The following is a 20,234-nucleotide window of genomic DNA, read 5'->3' on the forward strand; positions in this document are numbered from 1 at the left end:
CACTCCCCCAGGCCTGGGGACACTCACAGTGTCCCCAATGTCCCCCCCTTGTCCCCTCATGTCCCCGCAATGTCCCCTTGGTGTCCCCCCTTTGTGTCCTCCCCCCCGTCCCTGTGTCCCCTCATGTCCCTCTTCCCAGTGTCCCCCCTTTGTGTCCCCCCCTTGTCCCCTTGGTGTCCCCAGTGTCCCCCTTTGTGTCCCCAATGTCCCCTCAGTGTCCCCCCTGTCCCTGTGTCCCCCCTTTTTTTTTTTAATTTTTAGCATTAAAAAACCCCAAATTTGGTTTTTCACCCCCCCGGGAAGGGGGCTCTGGGGACAGGGAGGGGACAGAGGGACACAGGAAGGGGACACAGGGGACCCCAACCCTTCCCAAGCCCCTTTTTTGGGGGGCAGGACCAAAATTTGGGGATGCAGCCGGAGCCCTCAGCCCCTCCCCCCCATTCCCATTCCCGGGAGCTTTTCCCGGGAAGTGCCGGGAGGAGCCGAGGCCGCGCGCAGAGGGTGAAACCACTGGAGTTTAATGGAATCGATTCCTACAGAATAAAGAATTCCTGAGAGCCTCTCGAGCCCGCGGCTTTCCCTCAGCACATTCCCAACACCCCCGGAATTCCAGGGGAACAGCCCCAGAATTCCAGGGGGAACAGCCCCAGAATTCCAGGGGAACAGCCCCGGAATTCCAGAGGGGAACATTCCCGGAATTCCAGGGGTCCAACCCCAAAATTCCAGGGGGGAACATTCCCGGAATTCCAGGGGGAACAGCCCCAGAATTCCAGGGGTCCAACCCCAAAATTCCAGGGGGAACATTCCCGGAATTCCAGGGGGAACAGCCCCAGAATTCCAGGGGTCCAACCCCAAAATTCCAGGGGGAACATTCCCGGAATTCCAGGGGAACAGCCCCAGAATTCCAGGGAGGAACATTCCTGGAATTCCAGGGGGAAGCAGCCCCAGAACATTCCTGGAATTCCAGGGGGAAGCAGCCCCAGAATTCCAGCCCCTCCCTCCCTCCACCCCAAATCCAGCTCAAGGCACAGAAACGCTGGAAAACCGTGGGTCCAAAGCCATTTTTCCATAGTTTGTTTTTTTTTTTTTTAATTTTTTTTCCTTCTAAATCTCGTAGAAACTTTAATTCTTTCTCTATATTTACACCCGGCCTGGTGGATTTCTGGGAATGGCCGATTCCACCTGATTTTTCCCAGGTTTTTCCCACCCTTTTTCCATCCATCCACCTGCAGAAAAAAGGGGAGGGAAAACTCCCCTCGTTCCTGCTTGGAAAAAGTCAGAAAAACTGGGAATAAAAAGCCAAAAAAAAAAAAAAAAAGGAAAAAAAAAATCAACCTCAAAGCAGCTTCTGCCATCCCAAAAAACACAAAAAAACGGGAAAAAACCTTGGAAAACCAAACCAAATCCCAGAAGGAGCACAGCAGTTTTTGGGATTGGTGGATTTTAGTGTATGATACAACTTTACAGGGAGAGGGCAAGGTTATCCACAGGGAATTCCGGGAATTCTCCCAGGAATTCTGGGAATAGTGGTGCCAGAGGGAGCAGGGGCTTTTCCAGAGGATTTTTTGAGGGGGGATTGGAAATGGGAAAGGTCCCGGATCCCGAGGGGAAGGAGGAGCTGGAAAAAAGCTGGAAAAGCCCCCAGGCCTCACCCTCAGCCTGGAATCTGGGAGCAGCTCTCCCACTTTTTCTTCAGGAAAAGGATCCCGGCTGGGATCTGGGATCCCTTCCCAATCCTGGGGGTTTTGGGTCATTATTCCTCCGCCAAAGGAAAAATCTCTTTTCCTTCTTTTCTTCCCTTTTTTCCAGCTTTTTTCCTTCTCCTGCTCCCTCAGGAATGTCCGGCCAAGTGTCCGAGCGTCCTTCCCAGGGACCTCCGGAATTCCAGGACTCTGGAATCGCCTCCTTCCCAACAAAACACACCGGGAACGTTCCCAAACGGGAAAAAAACATCCAGGAAAAACAAACAAAACCCAAAAACTATAACAAAAAAAGGTGGATTTTGCTGGAAAAGCTTCCCCCGCCCCAACCGGATCTGGGAATTCCTGGGAAGAGCCCGGAGGGGTCCCAGAAACCCCAAATCCCCCCAAACTCCAACATTCCCAGGGGATTCCCGGTGGGATTTGGGATCATCCCAATCCCATTCCCAACTTTCCCTCGGACACCGGGAAGGGCTCTGGGGGTGGTTTATATACACGGAGCCGATTCCCGGCCTTGGAGCCGGTCCCAGAATTCCGGGAATTCCGAGATTCCCAGGAACGCTCAGCTGTTCTCAGGGCTGATCCCGGAATTCCGGGAATTCTGAGATTCCCAGGAACGCTCAGCTGTTCTCAGGGCTGATCCCGGAATTCCGGGAATTCTGAGATTCCCGGGAAGGCTCAGCTATCCTCGGAGCTGATCCCGGAATTCCGGGAATTCTGAGATTCCCGGGAAGGCTCAGCTGTCCTGGGGGCTGATCCCGGAATTCCGGGAACCCCAGACCCCGGGAAGGCTCAGTTCTCCTCGGCGCCCTGCCGGGCTCGGATGAAGGCCATGCCGTGGGTCCGGAAATGCGTCTTGAGGTTGAGCTGGCTCTCGAAGCCCCTCCCGCACACCTTGCACTCCAGCTTCCCCTCGGGGCCGCCGGAATTCCCGCCGGGAACGGCCCCGTTCCCCTGGGCGGCGCCTCCCGGGGCCTCCTCGGGCTCCGCTCCCTTCTTCTTCTTGTGGGAGATGAAGCGGTGCCGGTTCAGGGAGATCTGGGAGGTGAAGCAGAGGCCGCACTCGCGGCACTGCTGGGAATTCCCGTCCGTGCGGTGCTGCGGGATGTGGGCCTGGAATTCCGCCCGGCTCCCGGCCAGGAAGCCGCACTTGCGGCAGCGGAACGGGGCCTTGGCCCCGCAGGGCTTGGGGCTCTTGGCGGGCGGGGTGGTGCTGTCGGGCTCCTCGCTGCACGACTCGTCCGAGGACAGCTTCCGCTTGCGGCCCGCCGCCTGGAAAAGCGGGAAAATCCGGGAATTCCCAGTGAGGTCTGGGCGGGGAATTCCCGGCAAGGAGCTCCCGGGACACCCCTTGGGAATCGGGGCAGCTCCCAGAAGGAATCCTGGGATGAGGAGCCCCCAATCCTGCCACAAACGCTGAAATTCCCAGGAAAGCCCAGGAATTCCCAGATAATTCCACCTGGGCAGTCCCAGACCCAAAACCTCCCCACCTGGATAAAGTTTAGGGCTGGAATTTAAATTCCCAGGAAACCCCAGGAATTCCCAGGTAATTCCACCTGGGCAGTCCCAGACCCAAAACCTCCCCACCTGGATGAAGTTTAGGGCTGGGATTTGTGGGTTCCCAGCAGGAATTCCAGGATAACCCCTCCCCAGCCATGCCCCCAAATTCCCGGGATTCCAGGATGGTCCCACCTGGGCGGGGCCGGCGGCGCCGCGGGCGATCACGACCTCCTGGCTGCGGGCGGGGTCCGTCACCTTGATCCCGTGCCGCACCTGGATGTGCTTCTCCAGGATCAGGCGGCTGCTGAAGGTTCTCTTCCCCTCCGTGCAGTACCTGGCAACGGAGCAGCCGCGTTTTCTCGGGAATTCTGCGGCTGGAATTCCCAAATTCCAACCCCAAACAAGATGGATACAAAGCCTGGAGCCCTCTCCCAAATCCTTCTCACTCCCGGGATTTCAATCCCCATCTTGGGCAGAGCAGGTGGGAATTGAGCCCTGATTCCCTGGGAACTGAACCCTCAATTTCCTGGGAATTACACCCTGATTCCCTGGGAACTGAACCCTCAATTTCCTGGGAATTACACCCTGATTCCCTGGGAACTGAACCCTCAATTTCCTGGGAATTACACCCTGATTCCCTGGGAACTGAACCCTCAATTTCCTGGGAATTAATCCCTGATTCCCTGGGAATTAATCCCTGATTCCTTGGGAATTGAACCCTGATTTTCCTGGGAACTGAACCCTGAATTTCCTCGGAATTAAATCCTGATTTTCGTGGGAATTACACCCTGATTCCCTGGGAACTGAACCCTGATTATTCTGGGAATTACACCCTGATTCCCTGGGAATTAATCCCAATTCCTTTTCCCTGCCCCCCCAGCCCCCTCAGTGCCCCCCGACCCCTCTCCCCGGCCGTACCGGCAGGGGTAGACGCGTTTGATGCCCTCGTGGTTGACGCGGACGTGGCGGCGCAGGCTCGGCGCCGAGCAGAAGGAGCGCTCGCACAGGTGGCACGGGAACTTCTTCACAGACTGCGGGGAAAACCGCTCAGGATCCCGGGAAACCCGGGACAAACCCAGGAGGGATCCCAGGGAAAAACCCAGAGGGATCCCAGGAAACCCGGGAAAAACCCAGGAGGAATCCCAGGGAAAAACCCAGAAGGATCCCAGGAAACCCGGGACAAACCCAGGAGGGATCCAGAGGGATCCAGGAGGATCCAAAGCTGGGACTCCCACTCCAGCTGGAGGTGGGAATTCAGTTTTCCCTCCAATCCCCGCTCCTGCCTGGGATTGTTCATCCAGCCAGGAATTATCCCAAAAATCTCATTCCCATTCCCAAATCCTTCCATTCCCATGATCCAGGGGGATCCACGGGGATCCAGAGCCAGAATTCCCACTCCAGCTGCAGGTGGGAACTCAATCTCCCACCTGGGATAATTCGTCCCATCAGGAATTACCCCAAAAATCTCACTCCTGTTCCCATGATCCAGGGGATCCAGGCCTGGGATTCCCCCTCCAACCGCAGGCACTCCATTCTCCCTGGAATCCCTCCTGGAATGACCCCAGTCCCCATCCCCAGGGACTCCCCCTCCAGCCTGTTCTCCCTGGAATCCCTCCCGGAATGACCCCAAACCCATCCCCAGGGTTTCCCCCCTCCAGCCCATTCTCCCTGGAATCCCTCCTGGAATGACCCCAGTCCCCATCCCCAGGGATTCCCCCTCCAGCCCATTCTCCCTGGAATCCCTCCCGGAATGACCCCAAACCCATCCCCAGGGATTCCCCCTCCAGCCCATTCTCCCTGGAATCCCTCCCGGAATGCCCCCAGTCCCCCCAGGACCCCCGGGCCGTGCCCACCTTGCCGTGCTCCCGTTTCATGTGCGCCACGTACTCGTCGCGCTCGGGGAACCACGAGTGGCACACGCCGCAGGTCCAGCCGCTGCCCTTGGCCTTGGGGCCGGCCTTGCGCGCCAGCCGGCTGCGCCGCGCCCGCCGCAGCTCGGGCGAGCTCGGCGCCTCCTCCTCCTCCTCCGAGGAGCTGGAGGACGACTCGGAGCGCCGCGGCACCGGCGGCTCCAGCGGCTCCGCCTTGGGCGTCAGCAGCGCCCCCGCCCTCCTGGAGGGCTCGTCCTTGGACTTCTGGGGCTGGTGGGTGTTCTGGGGAGAGAGGGGGGCTCAGGGCGGCTGGGGCGGCGCCTCTGCAGCCGCGGAATTCTCTGAGAAATCCCTCGGCCAGGATTAACAAACTGTGGACAGCGATTCTGTGCAGTGCAACAGCTGCATCCTTGACTGGCCTCACGGGGTTGTTCCCAATTAATGGCCAGTCCCAGCCCGGCTGTGTCAGACCCTCTGGTCAGTCCCAGGATTTTACTGTCATTCCCTATCCCATTCTATTCCCAGCCAGCCTTCGGCTGAAATCCTTCCTTCTATCCTTTTAGTATAGTTTCAAAATGCTATATATCATAAAATAATAAATCAGCCTTCTGAAACGTGAACATTCTCCTCCCTCCCCTCGCCCTGGGACCCCAGCGCAGACCCGGGATGGGGAATCCGTGGGATAACCCGGGCAGGAGCCAGGGCTCATCCCCAAACTCCCAAAGAAACCGGGCCAGGGAATCCGGGAATGGTCTGGGCTGGAAAAGATCCTCAAACCCCATCCAGACCCCGGCTCCCGTCCCTCTCCACTCCCCACCCAAGTGGGGCTGGAATTGTGGCTTTTCCAGCTGGAATTCCTCCATTCCCAGCTGGAATTCCTCCACTCCCAGCTGGAATTCCTGCATTCCCAGCTGGAATTCCTCCATTCCCAGATGGAATTCTGTCTGGAATCCTGTCTGACCTCCAGGTGCTCGAGCCTGGTGCGTCTCTGGACCGCGAGCACTCCCACTCCCATCTCCCCCAGCCTGGGGGAAATTTCCATCATTTCCGGACGCTATTTTCCCATTTTTGGCTGGAATTTCGCCATTCCCAGCTGGAATTCTGTCTGGCATGCTGCCTGACCCTGAGGTGCTCAAGCCTGGTGCGTCTCTGGATCCAGGCCATGGCTGGGTCCCCCTCCCCAGACCCATTTTCCACAATCTGGGGGAAATTTCCATCATTCCCGGCCGGAATTTGGCCATTCCCGGCCGGAATTTCGCCATTCCCGCCGGGAATTCCGGCCGGAGGGGGGCTGACCTTGAGGTGCTCCAGCATGGTGCGTTTCTGGGCGAAGAGCAGCGGGCACTGCGGGCAGCGGAAGACGCTGACGCGCTGCGGCAGCAGGTGCTGATCGAAATGCGACGACAGCAGCGGCTTGTGCGTGAACACCGTGTCACACATGGCACACTTGTAAATCATCCTGGGGGAAAAACGGGCAAAATCGGGCAAAAAGGGGCGGGGGAGGGCCGGAGGGAGGGGAGAGGTGCCGCATTCCCAGATCTTCCAGCCAATTCCATCACGAGCTCAAGCAAAACATTCCCACACCTCCCATCCCAATCTCCTATTCCCACACCTCCCATCCCAATCTCCTATTCCCACACCTCCCATCCCAATCTCTTATTCCCTATTCCCACACCTCCCATCCCAATCTCCTATTCCCACACCTCCCATCCCAGCCTTTTCCAGGACGAACCCGGGCCCGCTCCCTGGGATGCCGGGCACTGGAAGGACCTGGGGCTGTGGGAATTCCCGGGAATTCCGGGACACTCACTTGGATTGCTGGTTGCTGAAGCCGGGGTGCTGCGTGTAGACGTGGGCGTGGGCGCTGGGGGCGGACTTGAAGGCCATGGGGCAGATGGGGCATTTGTGGAAAACCTCGCAGTGGGAGCTCTGGATGTGCGACTTGATGGAATTGACGCCGCCGAACACCACGGAGCAGCTGGGACACCTGGAAAATTCCCGGGGGAAACTGGGATCCACAGCAGCTCTGGGAATTCCCAGGGGAGGCTGGGATCCACAGCGGCTCTGGGAATTCCCAACAGAGACTGGGATCCACAGCGGCTCTGGGAATTCCCAGGGGAGGCTGGGATCCACAGCGGCTCTGGGAATTCCCAATGGAGACTCGATCCACAGCGGCTCTGGGAATTCCCAACGGAGACTGGGAACCACAGTGGCTCTGGGAATTCCCAGGGGAGACTGGGATCCACAGCGGCTCTGGGAAAATTCCCAGGGGAAACTGGGATCCACAGCAGTTCTGGGAATTCAGATTGGAACCAGGATCCCAACCAAGTTCTGGGAAAACTCCCAACTGGAACCAGCATCCCAGACAGGGATTCCCAGAATTTCTGGGACTCTCTGGCTCCCCACCTGTAGCCCACCCTGAGGCGGGACTCCAAGCTGTCCCCAGGAAATCCCCGCCACATTCCATGACAGGAAATCCCCGCCACATTCCATGGCAAGCTCCCTTTCCCGACCTCCCAAGGCTCCCCAGCCCCCCTGCTCGCACCTGTAGCCCACCCTGCGTGAGAAGTGCAGGCACGAGTCCTTCAGGTGCGCCTCGAAGTTGGCCAGCAGGAAGTTGCCGCCGCACTCGGGGCACACGTGGGGCGGGCGGCTGCGGTGCATGCGCTGGTGCGCGCTGAAGCTGCAGCGGTTGGCCAGGATCATGGGGCACGCCGAGCACACCTGCAACAGCGGGATCACCTGGGAACCGGGAACGCCACCGGGGACCGACCTGGGAACTGGGAATGCTGCCCGGGGACCAACCTGGGAACCAGGAATGACACCCAGGACCGCCCTGGGAACCGGGAATGCCACCCGGGATCACCTGGGAACCGGGAATGCCACCCGGGACCAACTTCGGAAACCGGGAATGCCACCGGGATCACCCTGGGAACCCGGGAATGCCACCTGGGATCACCCTCGGAACCCAGGAATTCCAATCGGGATCACCCTTGGAACCTCGGGAATTGCAGCCCTCGGGGGGCCAGGATCCCAACCAGCCTGGGGAGGATTCCCACTGAAACCAGGAGGGCAAACAGTCCTGGGAAGATTCCATCAAGGAATGGGTCTAACATGGTTCTGGGATCTTGGAAAAGTCCCAGCTGCGATCGGGATCCCACAGAGTTCTGGGGGAATTCCAACTGAAACCAGGATCCCAGAGTTCTGGGAAAATTCCAACAAGGATCAGGATCAAATGGATCCATGGATCCAAGGCTGGATGTTCTCACTGCTCTCCCACCATCTCCCAGCACCTCCTGCTGCCCTCTCACCACTCCTGACATCTCCCACCTGCTCCTGACATCTCCCCACCATCTCCCAGTGCCCTCCCATCACTCTGAACCATCTCCCAGTGGCCTCCCACTGTTCTGAGCCATCTCCCAGTGCCCTCCCACCTCCCGCCCAGCACTCCCAGTGCCCTCCCCGCTCTCACCGTGCTGCTGCTGCTGGTGGCCACCCCGGCCTGCTGGAAATGCGCCGCCAGCCCGGCCTTGTCCTTGCACTGCTCCTTGCACTCCAGGCACCTGAAGCAGCTGTAGCTGCTCTGCTCCGAGCCCAGGGGCAGCACGGGCAGCTCCTGCGCCGCGCTCCCGCCCTCCTGGGCCACCTTGCCGGCGGGCAGGGCCAGCGACACCAGGGGGGTGATGTCGGGCTGGCCGATCATCTGCTCCAGCGCGATGGGCCGCATCACCAGGTGCGAGCACTGCATCACCAGCCCCTTGTCCTTGTGCTCGCGGGCGTGCAGCAGCAGGCTGCACTTGTTGAAGAACACCAGGCGCTTGGTGCAGTGGTTGCAGGTGACCTCGATGCGCATGCTGCGCCGGTCGTAGTGCCGCGCCAGGCTCTTCTCCAGCGCGAAGGCGTCGCCGCACTCCAGGCAGCGGTAGCCGGCGGGCGGCAGCGCCAGGCTGGCCTCGGCCGGGGGGCTCAGGTTGGGTTTGTAGGTGGGCAGCAGGTTCTTGCTGTTGAGGATCTTGTTGAAGGCCTCCACCAGGCTGGACTGGCTGCGGGAGATGACGGTGCCGGCCACGCTGGGCGCTGCCTTGGGCGGCGCGGCGCCGCCGTTGGCCTTGGCGCCGCCGTTGGTCCGGCCGTCCCCCTTGGGGAGCGGCTGCGGCACCAGGCTCAGGATGTTCTTGGCCACGGATTTGCCGCTTTTTCCCGGCAGAACCACGGATTTCTGCTGGGCCACGCTGGCGGCGATGAGCATGGCGCTGCTGGCGCTCTGGATGGTGGCCACGGGCAGCACCGTCCCCTTCAGCTTGGTGCCGTTGCCCAGCTGCACGCTGACGATTTTGGGCCCTTCCGTGTTTTTCAGAGGGCTGGAGAGCTCCGACTTCTCCTTGGCCGCCGCCTCCGTGGCAACGCTGGCAGGACACTCCAGGGGTTCCTGGGAATTCTGCTCGCTGGGGGTTTTGGTGGAGGGAGGCTCCGAGTCCGAGGACACCCTGGTGACCGTCCTGGTGATGCTGCCACAGGAGGTTTTGATGGTTTTGATGCGCACCTTGAGCGGCCGCGAGGAGCTGGAGGACGGTGAGTTGGTGCTTTCCTCCTCCTCCTCCTCACCGCTGGAAACGCTCGGGGGGCTCCCCACGGATTTCCCCAGCATTTCCCGCTCCTCCTTCAAGGAGAGCTGCTTGGGGGAAGGCGGGATGGCAATTCCCGGCGAGGAGAAGGACTCCCGGGGGCTCCCGGGCGAGCGTTTGAGCTCAGCCCCGGCGCTGGCACCGCCGTCCAGCGCCGCCGGCTCCGCTCCCGGCCACGCGGCCACGGGAGAGTCCTCGGCGGAGTAGCGGACGGTGACGGACTTGAGGTGATCCAGCACCAGCCCCTTGGGGCTGCAGCCCCTGCCCGGAGCCTCCTCCGAGTCCGACTCCTCCTTCTTGATGCAGGCGACGGCGTGGGCTCCGTCCCCGGCCGCTCCCGCCCGGAAGGGCGCGGGGAATGCCGGCTCCAGGCCCCCCGTGCCCTCTGCCAGGGGCTCCTTGCAGTCCACGGGGGGCGTGGGGGACGCGGCCAGCGAGGGCACGGCCAGCGACTTCTCCTTGGCCTTGCACTCGCGGGCCCGGTCGATGAGGTTGGCGCCGTCCTCGCCGGGCTCGGGGCTGAAGTGGGAGAACAGATCCAAGGCCTTGGGGCCCTTCTCCTTGGCCCAGCACTCGCCGTTGGAGGGGGGCTCGCCGAGGCGGGCGCCGGGCGAGCGCGGCCCCTCGGCGGCGGCGGCGAAGCCGTTCTGCAGCAGCCGCGGCGCCAGGGGCCCGTCCTTGGCCTCCAGCTGCTCGGGGCACACGGTGTTCTTGACGATGACGCTGACGGCCGAGATGTCGGGGTGCGGCAGCGCGTGCTCGGCGGCCCCGGCCGGCCCCGGCTCCCCCGGCAGCTGCTTGCCGTGGGCCTCGGGCTCCTCGTGGTGCGAGTGGATGGCCTCGTTGGCGTCGATGTCGGGGATGTCGAAGGCGGCCAGCAGGTCGTCGAAATCCGGGGTTTTCATGTCCCCCATGGCTGGGAATTGGGGGGAAAGGGGTTGAGGGCGGGGGGAGTTTGGGGCTTCCGAGGGGGAATTCCTGGGTTTGCATCCTGATACGCCCCAGGGAATCCTGATGCCCCGCAGCCTTTTCCATTCCCTTCCCCTTCTGCCCCAAACACCTCCTCTCCATCCCAAAAATCCCCTTCCCAGCCCAAAAATCCCCTTCCCAGCCCAGCCCTGCTGCCGATCCATCCCCTAAATTCCCAGAACTGAGGGAAAGCCTTGGGACCAGCCCCATCCCAGCTCAATCCCGGCCCTGTTCCCGACCTGGAGCCGGGCCCAGGATCTGTCACATCCCGGGGACAACAATTCCCTGTTAACCCCTGGAATCCCGGCACTTCCATCAGGCCTGGAAGCTCCAAGGATTTTTGGTTTCTTTAGGGAAAAAAAAGTCCTTTCATGAGGAGGGGTTTGATCCCACAGTTTTCCAGCTCAGAAATCTGGGAAAAAGGGGAAAGAGCCGTGGATCCAACCCCAATTCCAGCCCCAAGTTCCCTCTGCATCCGAGGCTTCTAGAAAGCCCCAAACAGGTGGGATTCCATTCATTTTCCCTCTGGAATGTGCCTCTGGAGAGGCCTTTTCCTTCCCAAATCCCCTTTTTCCTGCCCTTTTACTCCTCCCCAGGTAGGGAATGAATTCTTTAGAAATTGTTTTCCAGGGGGGAATTGTGCCCTTTGTCCTTTCCCATTCACATCCAAATCCCCGGGAATGTCTGGGGTGGATCCCGGATTTCCCCACCCCAACTCCTTCCTCCCCAGTCCCAATCCCAGCTTCTTTTTGGGAATAAACACACCCAGGCCGGGACAGTCCTGGGGGAGCTGTCTGGGATCAGGAGCGGGGTTGGGAAAGGAGGTGGGGAGAGCGGGACAGCCACAAACAGGAAGGGATTATCCCGAAATTCCACCTGTGGCAAATCCCGGTCCCCAAAATGATCCCAACCCCCCCGTCCTGATCCTAAATCCCGATCCCGAACTCCCAACCCTAAATCCCCATCCCAACCCTAGATCCCCAATTCCCACTGCCCCATCCCGATCCCAAATCCCCCATCCCGATCCCAAATCCCCCATCCCAAATCCCCATCCCGATCCCAAATCCTCCCATCCCAAATCCCCATCCCGGCGCAGCTGCCTCATCCCGAGGGATCCGTGTGGGATTAAATTCCCGGGATTTGGAGGGGATTAATTCCCGACCATCTGCCGGCCCCGCAGCCTGGCGCCGATCCCGGGATCCCGAAAATCCCAAAGGGAAAGGGAACGGCTCCAGCCCCGGCAGGAGCCAGGAGGGCTCGGCATTCCCGATTTTCTCGGCATTCCCGATTTTCCCAGGGCTCCCACAAGGGCTGGGCGGGTCTGGACAGGGATTCCGTGGGATTTTGGGGTTTTCCCAAATATCCACGATCTCAAGGCCCCCATCCCGGTCCCAAACTCCCCATTCCCATCCCAAACTCCTCACACCGGTCCCAAATTCCCCGAAATTCCAGGACGGAGGGGATGACCGTGACCCCTCCCAATCCCAGATCTGGGATGGGGAAGGAGTGACCGCGACCCCCCCGAATTCCAGGATGGGGGGGGGCATGATCCTGATCCCCACAAATCCCGGGATTTTTTTGTGGGAAGACGCGAACATGACCCCTCCACATCCCGGTTTTTGGGATGGGGGCGGGTGACCGTGACCAAACAAATCCCGGGATTTTCCGTCGCAAGGAGTGACCGTGACCCTCCAAAATGCCAGCAACGGGGGGGGGAGTGACCATGGCCCCCCGAATCCCGGGATTTTCCGAGGGAAGAGGCGCCGCCGCCCCCTCCAGATCCCGGGGTTCCGGGGGCCGGGCCCCCTCAGGCCGCGCTTCCCGCCCAGGCCGCGCCCCCCCCTCAGGCCCTGACCCCCTCAGGCCGCTCCCGCCCCTCAGGCCCCGCTACCTGCAGCTGCGCGCGGGGGGCGCTCCCCGCTGCCGGCTGCCGCTGCCGGTTCCGGATCGCGGTTCCCGCTCCCAATTCCCGCTCCCGGTTCCCGATCCCGGTTCCCGATCCCGGTCCCGCTCGGGCCCCTCAGCGGCGCCGCTTCCCCTCCGCCACTTCCTGCTTGGCCCCCCCGCCCCGCCGGCCGCTCGCGCCGCGCCTTCCCGCCCTCACCGCGCTGTTCTATTGGCTGCACGGTCCGTCACTCATCGAAACCCACATTCTGATTGGCTCATTTTGCTGTCACTCAATGCTGACCGCGGCCGTCCGCACTCCCCATTGGCTAAGCGGGAACCGCCCCACACCGGGCGTGTGGATTGGGAAGCGCGGGTGTCATTCAACCCGCAAAGCCTCGCCCACTGCGATATCCTCGCTTCCTATTGGTTGCCAGTGCTGGCGCATCTCGCTGCCGATTGGTTGAAAGAGCTGTCTATTAATCCACCCCCGCCTCATCTAATTTCTCATTGGTCAAAGCGCGCTGTTTATCAAGCGCGGGTTCCGGCCGCCATTGGCCTCAGGGAGCGTCCATGGCGGCGGCTCCCAGCCAGGGGCTCCTATTGGGCGCGGGATTCGTCCCTCAGCACCAGATCCCCCCCCACTCCGAGCCCGGAATGGCTTCAACCCCCTCCTCCCATTCGCTGCCCGGGCTGTCACTCACAGAGGCGTCTGAGGAAGTGTCCCGCCCACGTCCGCATGTTGCGTAATGCCATTGGTGGAGAGCGCTGTCACTCAAGGCTGCCTCTGCTTCCTCACTCTCCCATTGGGCTGGGGTGCCCAAAAGCCCGCCACGCCAATTGCCGCCGCTCATTGGTCCGCAGAGCTGCCACTCACATTTATCCCTGCCTTCCTCCCGATATTATTGGCTACCTGAATGACAACATCCGCTCCCGCGACCCCTGATTGGTTGATCCTACTGCCAATCATCAGCCCCGCCCCGCCCCATGGCCGCACGGTAAACAGCCCGCGGGGGACGCTGGGAGCTGCTTCGGGAATTCCCAAACCCCGAATTCCTGGGAATTCCACTTCCCAGTAACCCACCGCTAGGAATCCCTTTCATTCTCCCCAGAACCCCCAAGAAACTCCTGCTATCATTCTCAGAATTCCCAAGAAATCCCTTTAATCATCCCCACGGTTCCCGACAGATCCCTGCCATACCCAAGAACTCCCTTCAGTTATTCCCAGAAATCCCCTCAGTTATTCCCAATAAATCCCTTCATTTATTCCCAGCACTCCCCAGTACACCCCAGTGACCCCGCCGTGCCCAGGCGCTGCCTTTCGCTCCGTTTATTGCAGCAGCTCCGCGCCCTGCCCTGCCCGTGCCGGGCTCATTTCTTCTCCTCGTCCTTCCTGTCCCGCTGCTCCCCGCGCTGCTCCCGCTGCTCCCGCGCCGCCTGCGACGCCAGGGACCCCATGGCGTTGCGGATGGCCTCGTTGTTGGGGTCCACCCCGGGCAGGTTCTCCAGCACGCTCTGCAGGAACTCGGGGTCCTGCATCACGTCGTAGTCGTCCTCCTCCTGCGGGAGTCGGGGATGTCGGGAGAGGGCGGGAGGGGATCGGCCCGGGGGATCGGGATCAGCCCCGGGGCAATCAGGAATGTCGGGAGAGGGCGGGAGGGGACCGGCCCCGGGGGATCGGGATCAGCCCGGGGGAATTGGGAATGTCGGGAGAGGGTGGGAGGGGATCAGCCCAGGGAATCAGGATCAGCCTGGGGGATCTGGGATCAGCCTGGGGAAATTGGGATCATCCCGGGGGAATCGGGATCATCCCAGGGGATCTGGGATCACCCCGGGGGGAATCGGGATCAGCCCAGGGGAATCGGGATCAGCCTGGGGGATTTGGGATCATCCCAGGGGAATTGGGGACCAGCCCGGGGCATCTGGGATCAGCCTGGGGGATTCGGGATCATCCCGGGGAATTCTGGATCATCCCAGGAATCTGGGATCGGCCCAGGGGAATCGGGAATGTCAGGAGAGGGCGGGAGGGGGATCAGCCTGGGGGAATCTGGATTGGCCCGGGGGAATTGCTGGGATGAGATTTTTGGGATCGCTGGGATGTGCCAGAAGGAGCTGGGAATCCCAGGAGTGGCTGCAGCCCCACCTTGGCAGGCTCGGACGTGTCCATGGCCGCCCCGCTGTCCACCTCGGCCGCCTCGGCCTGGGCAAACTCTGCAAAACCCAAGCAGAGCCCCATGGAGCAGCCCTGGGAGCAGCCAGGCCCCATCCCGGGGTTTTCCCGGGGTTTTCCCGGGGCAGCACCCACCGGCGCCCTGCAGGGACATCTGCATGGCGTAGGCGATCTGCTCCTCCTCGCTCATGGAGCTCAGGTCCGGCAGCCCCGCGCGGCCAAAGTCCGGCTGCCCGATGGTCATCTTGAGCAGGGCCTCGTCCGACTCTGCCACGGGGAGGGCACGGGGTGGCCGGGAGGGCACGGCGGTCCCGGGATCCAGGGGGTTCCCGGGATCCAGGGCGTGTCCCGGGAATGGGCGTCCCCACCCGCCCAGGGAAGGGTTAATCCCCAGTGTCCAACCCAAACCCATCCTGCTTTTCAGCCCTTCTCATTCCCATCCCATCCCATCCTCTCAATCCCGTTCCCATCCCATCAATCCCATCCCATCAATCCCGTTCCCATCCCATCCCATCAATCCCGTTCCCATCCCATCAATCCCATTCCCATCCCATCAATCCCATCCTCTCAATCCCGTTCCCATCCCATCAATCCCATCCCATCCATCCCATCCCATCCATCCCATCCCATCCATCCCATCCCATCCCATCCCATCCCATCCCATCCCATCCCATCCCATCCCATCAATCCCATCCCATCCCCATCCCCATCCCATCCCATCAATCCCATCCCATCCCCATCCCCATCCCATCCCATCCCATCCCATCCCATCCCATCCCATCCCATCCCATCCCATCCCCATCCCATCCCATCAATCCCATCCCATCCCCATCCCCATCCCATCCCATCCCATCCCATCCCATCCCATCCCATCCCATCCCATCCCATCCCATCCCCATCCCATCCCATCCCATCAATCCCATCCCATCCCCATCCCCATCCCATCCCATCCCATCCCATCCCATCCCATCCCATCCCATCCCATCCCATCCCCATCCCATCCCATCCCATCCCATTCCCATCCCATCCCATTCCCATCCCATTCTCTCAATCCCATTCCCATCCCATCCCATCCCATCCCATCCATCCCATCCTCTCAATCCCATCCCCATCCCATCCCCATCCCATCCCATCCCATCCCATCCCATTCCCATCCCATCCCATTCCCATCCCATTCTCTCAATCCCATTCCCATCCCATCCCATCCCATCCCATCCATCCCATCCTCTCAATCCCATCCCCATCCCATCCCCATCCCATCCCATCCCATCCCATCCCATCCCATCCCCACCATCGCCCCCGGCCGCGCCGATCCCGGCCTCCGCTGCCGACGCCGCGGCCGCCCGGCGCGCCTCCTCCTCCTGCCGCTGCCGCTGCTCCTCCATGGACACCCGCAGCGCCTGGAGGGCCCCACACACCCCAGAGACGGCTTGGGACCCAGGAAACGGGACAGAACACCCCAAAACATGGCTTGGGACCCGGGACACGGGACAGAACACCCCAAAATGGCTTGGGATCAGGGAAAAGCTGGGGATGGGGGGCGGGAGGGGGCTGGGAGCCCTGGGGTTCAGTGGTGGGGGAGATTCGGGGGTTTATGGGATTCTGACGTTGGGAATTCCCCAATTCCTGGGAATTTTGGGACCCCTACCAGAGCCAGCTCGGGGTCGGCGCTGGGATCCACCCCGAACTCAAAGTCGGAGGTGCCCAGGCCCAGCAGGACGGGGCAGTTGGGGCATTTGGGGTTTTATGGGATTCTGGGGCTGCCCATGCCCAGTCCTGTGGGATTTGGGGGATTCCAGGATTCCTACCAGAGCCAGCTCGGGGTCGGCGCTGGGATCCACCCCGAACTCGAAGTCGGAGGCGCCCAGGCCCAGCATGGCGCCGCCCTCGCCCGCCAGGATGGGGGAGCTGATGAGGGCGTCGGCCAGGCTGGGCCCCGGCGGCACCGTCACCAGGTGAGAGCCGCTGCCGTCCTTGCCGTTGAGCGCCGTGATGAACGCCGTCAGCTTCTCCGTGTTGGCCTCCTGCAGCGGGGCGGGAATGGGAACGGGGCTGGGAACGGGGCTGGGAACGGGAACGGGGCTGGGAACGGGAATGGGGCTGGGAACGGGAACGGGGCTGGGAACGGGGCTGGGAATGGGAACGGGGCTGGGAACGGGAACGGGGCTGGGAACAGGAATGGGGCTGGGAACGGGAACGGGGCTGGGAATGGGGCTGGGAATGGGAACGGGGCTGGGAACGGGGCTGGGAATGGGAACGGGGCTGGGAACAGGAATGGGGCTGGGAACGGGGCTGGGAACGGGGCTGGGAATGGGAACGGGGCTGGGAACGCTCAGGGGATGGAATGGGGCTGGGAACGGGGCTGGGAATGGGGCTGGGAACGCTCTGGGGCTGGGAACGGGGCTGGGAACGCTCTGGGGCTGGGAACGGGGCTGGGAACCGGGCTCTGGGGGAGGGATCTGGGGTGTGTGGGGCTCTGGGAATGGCGAATGCGAGTGTCGGCAGGTTCCCAGCAGGAAATCGGGATGGGGAGGTTTGGGATCCAGGGAAAACCCTCCAGGACTGACCTCATTCCCAAAACCACCCCTCAGGATTTTACAGCCCCAACACGGAGCTGGAAAAGGGCCCGGAATTCCCCCGGAATGTGGCAATTCCCAGGATTCTCACCTCCTCCCCAAAGTTGATGATGTCCACGTTGACCTTCTCCTTCTTCAGGCGCTTGGCCAACTTCACCAGCTGGGGAGAAGCAGCAATTCCCTGGGATCAGCAGCATCTGGCATCTGGCCCAGCGCCCGGATCCCACAGAAATTGGGGATTTGGCCCCAAATCAGCTGCCCAGCCCCAAGCCTGGCACTCACGTCCTTGTCGCTGTCGTGCACGGGGCTGCCCACGAAGGCGATGATTCTCATCTTGTGGTTCTTGCCCTGCCGGTGCTTCAGCGCCAGCTGCACCAAAATCCCGGATCTGGGGCCATTCCCGGGAAAACGGGGATCCCCCCGCCCCAGATCCCGGGATCTGCTCCAGGGGATGGGGCCCCAGGGGGCACAGCAGCGCTGGGCTGAAAATCTTGGGATTTAGGAGGGGGTTTTGTGACATTTCCATGGATTTCTTGTAGATTTCCATGGATTTCTGTGGAATTCCCATGTATTTCTGGTAGATTTCCATGGACATGGATTTGTGGTGAATTTCCATGGATTGTGGAGGATTTCCAGGGATTTCTGTGAAATTCCCACGGATTTCTGGTAGATTTCCATGGACATGGATTTCTGGTGGATTTCCATGGATTTGTGATAGATTTCCACGGATTTCTGTGGAATTTCCACAGGTTTATGGTGGATTTCCACGGATTTCTGGTGGATTTTTAGGAATTTCTGTGAAATCTCCATGGAATTACGCTTTAAAGCCTCCCCCACCGTTTTCCCCACAGAGAGCCAAGGAAAAGCCACATTTCCCGTGGCCAAGCCCCGGGATCAGGCCGTGGGATTCCCGGGAATGCCGTGGGACTCACGTGGGCCACGCGGATGCCGGTGCCGAAGGTGATCTTGCCCTTGGGCTGCACCGTGTGCAGCTTGGACAGGATGCGCCCGGTGTCCGGGGTCAGCGTGGTCAGCACCTCGCAGTTACTGGGGAAAACGGGAATCTGGGCAATTCCCGGGAATCTGGGAGCCATTTCCCCCCTGGGATTCACATCGGGCTCGGCCCTGGGAGGAAATTCCCCGCATTCCCAGATTTTCCCACCTCTACGATCCCCAAATCCCTCCCATTCCAAGGATTCCTCAAGTTCCCACCCCCAAAATCATTCCCAGGTCCGTCCCAGCATCCCTCCCATTCCAGCTGCGATCGAGCCATTCCAAGATTCCCCCAAGCTCCCAGCCCAGAATCCCCAGGTCCCTCTCAGTGTCCCTCCCATTCCAGCTGGGAATGAGCCATTCCAAGAATCCCCCAAGTTCCCAGCCCCAAAATCCCCAGGTCCCTCTCAGTGTCCCTCGCATTCCAGCTGGGATCGAGCCATTCCAAGATTCCCCCAAGCTCCCAGCCCCAAAATCCCCAGGTCCCTCTCAGTGTCCCTCGCATTCCAGCTGGGATCGAGCCATTCCAAGATTCCCCCAAGCTCCCAGCCCCAAAATCCCCAGGTCCCTCTCAGTGTCCCTCCCATTCCAGCTGGGAACGAGCCATTCCAAGAATCCCCCAAGTTCCCAGCCCCAAAATCCCCAGGTCCCTCTCAGTGTCCCTCCCATTCCAGCTGGGAATGAGCCATTCCAAGAATTCCCAAAACTGCCATCTGCAGTGACCCCAAAATTGCCAGCTCCCTGCCATTCCAGCTGGGAATGAGCCCTTCCAAGAATCCCCCACGCTCCCAGCCCCGATCCCGGCATTCCCGGCCTTCCCGGGGCGCACTTGGCCAGGGTGATGAGCCCCACGTTGTTCTCGGGGTTGCTGCGGGTCTTGGAGTGGCACACGATGTTGACGGCGTCCTGCTGCGCCTGCAGCCGCGTGGGCAGGAAGTCCCCGTTCCGCATGTACTCGCTGTTGTCCACGCTGCAATTCCCAAAAAACACCGGGAATGCCCTTGGCTGGGGGGTTGGGGTGTTCTTTGGGGGAAATGGGCTTCGTTCCAGCTACAATGGGATTGTTATGGGAATGCAGGGTTCCATCACAAAGATCTGATCATTTTTTGGGAGAGCCGAGGTTCATTCCCAAAAATCTCCATTGTTTTGGGAATGGCTGATGTTCATCCCCCAGATCTGGGACTTTTGGGGAATTGCTGACGGTTATCCCCCCAAAATCCAGGGTTTATTTGGGAACAGTTGAAACACATCCCACAAAATCTGCTTCAGACCCTCCCTGTCCCCTCAGCCTCCCATCCCCTCAGGCCCTGTCTCCCCTATCCCCCCAGTCCCTGTCTGTCCCCCCTGTCCCCTCCTGTCCCTGTCTGTCCCCTCCTGCCCCTGTGTGTCCCCCCCGTCCCTGTCTGTCCCCCCCGTCCCTCCTGTCCCCCCCTGTCCCCTCAGCCCCTCTCTCCCCTCAGGCCCGGCCCGCTCCGCCCCCCCCCGCCATGACTCAGGGAAAGCGGCCGGGCGGGCCGGGGGTTGCCGCACGGGTGCCGGGGGGTTGCCGGGGGTTGCCGGGGGGTTGCCGGGGGGTTGCCCGGCGCTCCCGGGGCTCTCACCACACCATGGTGCTCTCCAGAACCATCTTGGCTCCTTCTCCCCTTCAGCGCCGGCCCGCTCCCCACAACGCCCAACAACGCGCCCGCTGATTGGTCCAGAACGTGCGGCCAATCAGCGCGCCCGGTCTAGGCGTGGTGCGGCGCGGAGCATGCTGGGAGTTGTAGTTCTGGGCGGAGCGCGACGACAGCGGCGGGACACTGCTGTCCCCAAAGGGCCGGGAATGTCCCCAAGGGCCGGGAATGTCCCCAAAGGGCCGGGAATGTCCCCAGAAGGCCGGGAATGTCCCCAAAGGGCCGGGAATGTCCCCAGAAGGCCGGGAATGTCCCCCAAAAGGGCCGGGAATG

The 20,234-nt window shown here is 61.3% G+C and overlaps 2 protein-coding genes across 2 annotated transcripts; both read right to left on the reverse strand.

Annotated features, from left to right (window-relative positions):
• Positions 1–1,044: 1,044 nt before the first annotated feature.
• ZNF687 (zinc finger protein 687) lies at positions 1,045–12,698 on the reverse strand. Its single transcript, XM_084223338.1, has 9 exons — positions 12,557–12,698; positions 8,544–10,612; positions 7,617–7,795; positions 6,882–7,058; positions 6,368–6,530; positions 5,054–5,353; positions 4,119–4,231; positions 3,393–3,534; positions 1,045–2,972 (listed from the first exon to the last, which is right to left on the reverse strand). Exons 2-9 carry the CDS (start codon positions 10,608–10,610, stop codon positions 2,493–2,495), a joined length of 3,621 nt encoding a protein of 1,206 aa, XP_084079464.1. The 5' UTR covers positions 10,611–10,612; positions 12,557–12,698; the 3' UTR covers positions 1,045–2,492.
• Positions 12,699–13,798: 1,100 nt separating this feature from the next.
• PSMD4 (proteasome 26S subunit ubiquitin receptor, non-ATPase 4) lies at positions 13,799–19,980 on the reverse strand. Its single transcript, XM_084223345.1, has 10 exons — positions 19,890–19,980; positions 19,118–19,258; positions 18,228–18,342; positions 17,578–17,664; positions 17,387–17,455; positions 16,528–16,743; positions 16,011–16,119; positions 14,855–14,986; positions 14,693–14,760; positions 13,799–14,109 (listed from the first exon to the last, which is right to left on the reverse strand). Exons 1-10 carry the CDS (start codon positions 19,913–19,915, stop codon positions 13,921–13,923), a joined length of 1,152 nt encoding a protein of 383 aa, XP_084079471.1. The 5' UTR covers positions 19,916–19,980; the 3' UTR covers positions 13,799–13,920.
• Positions 19,981–20,234: the final 254 nt, after the last annotated feature.

This window comes from Fringilla coelebs (assembly GCF_963513975.1).
Source record: "Fringilla coelebs genome assembly, chromosome: 29".
NCBI lineage: Eukaryota > Metazoa > Chordata > Aves > Passeriformes > Fringillidae > Fringilla > Fringilla coelebs.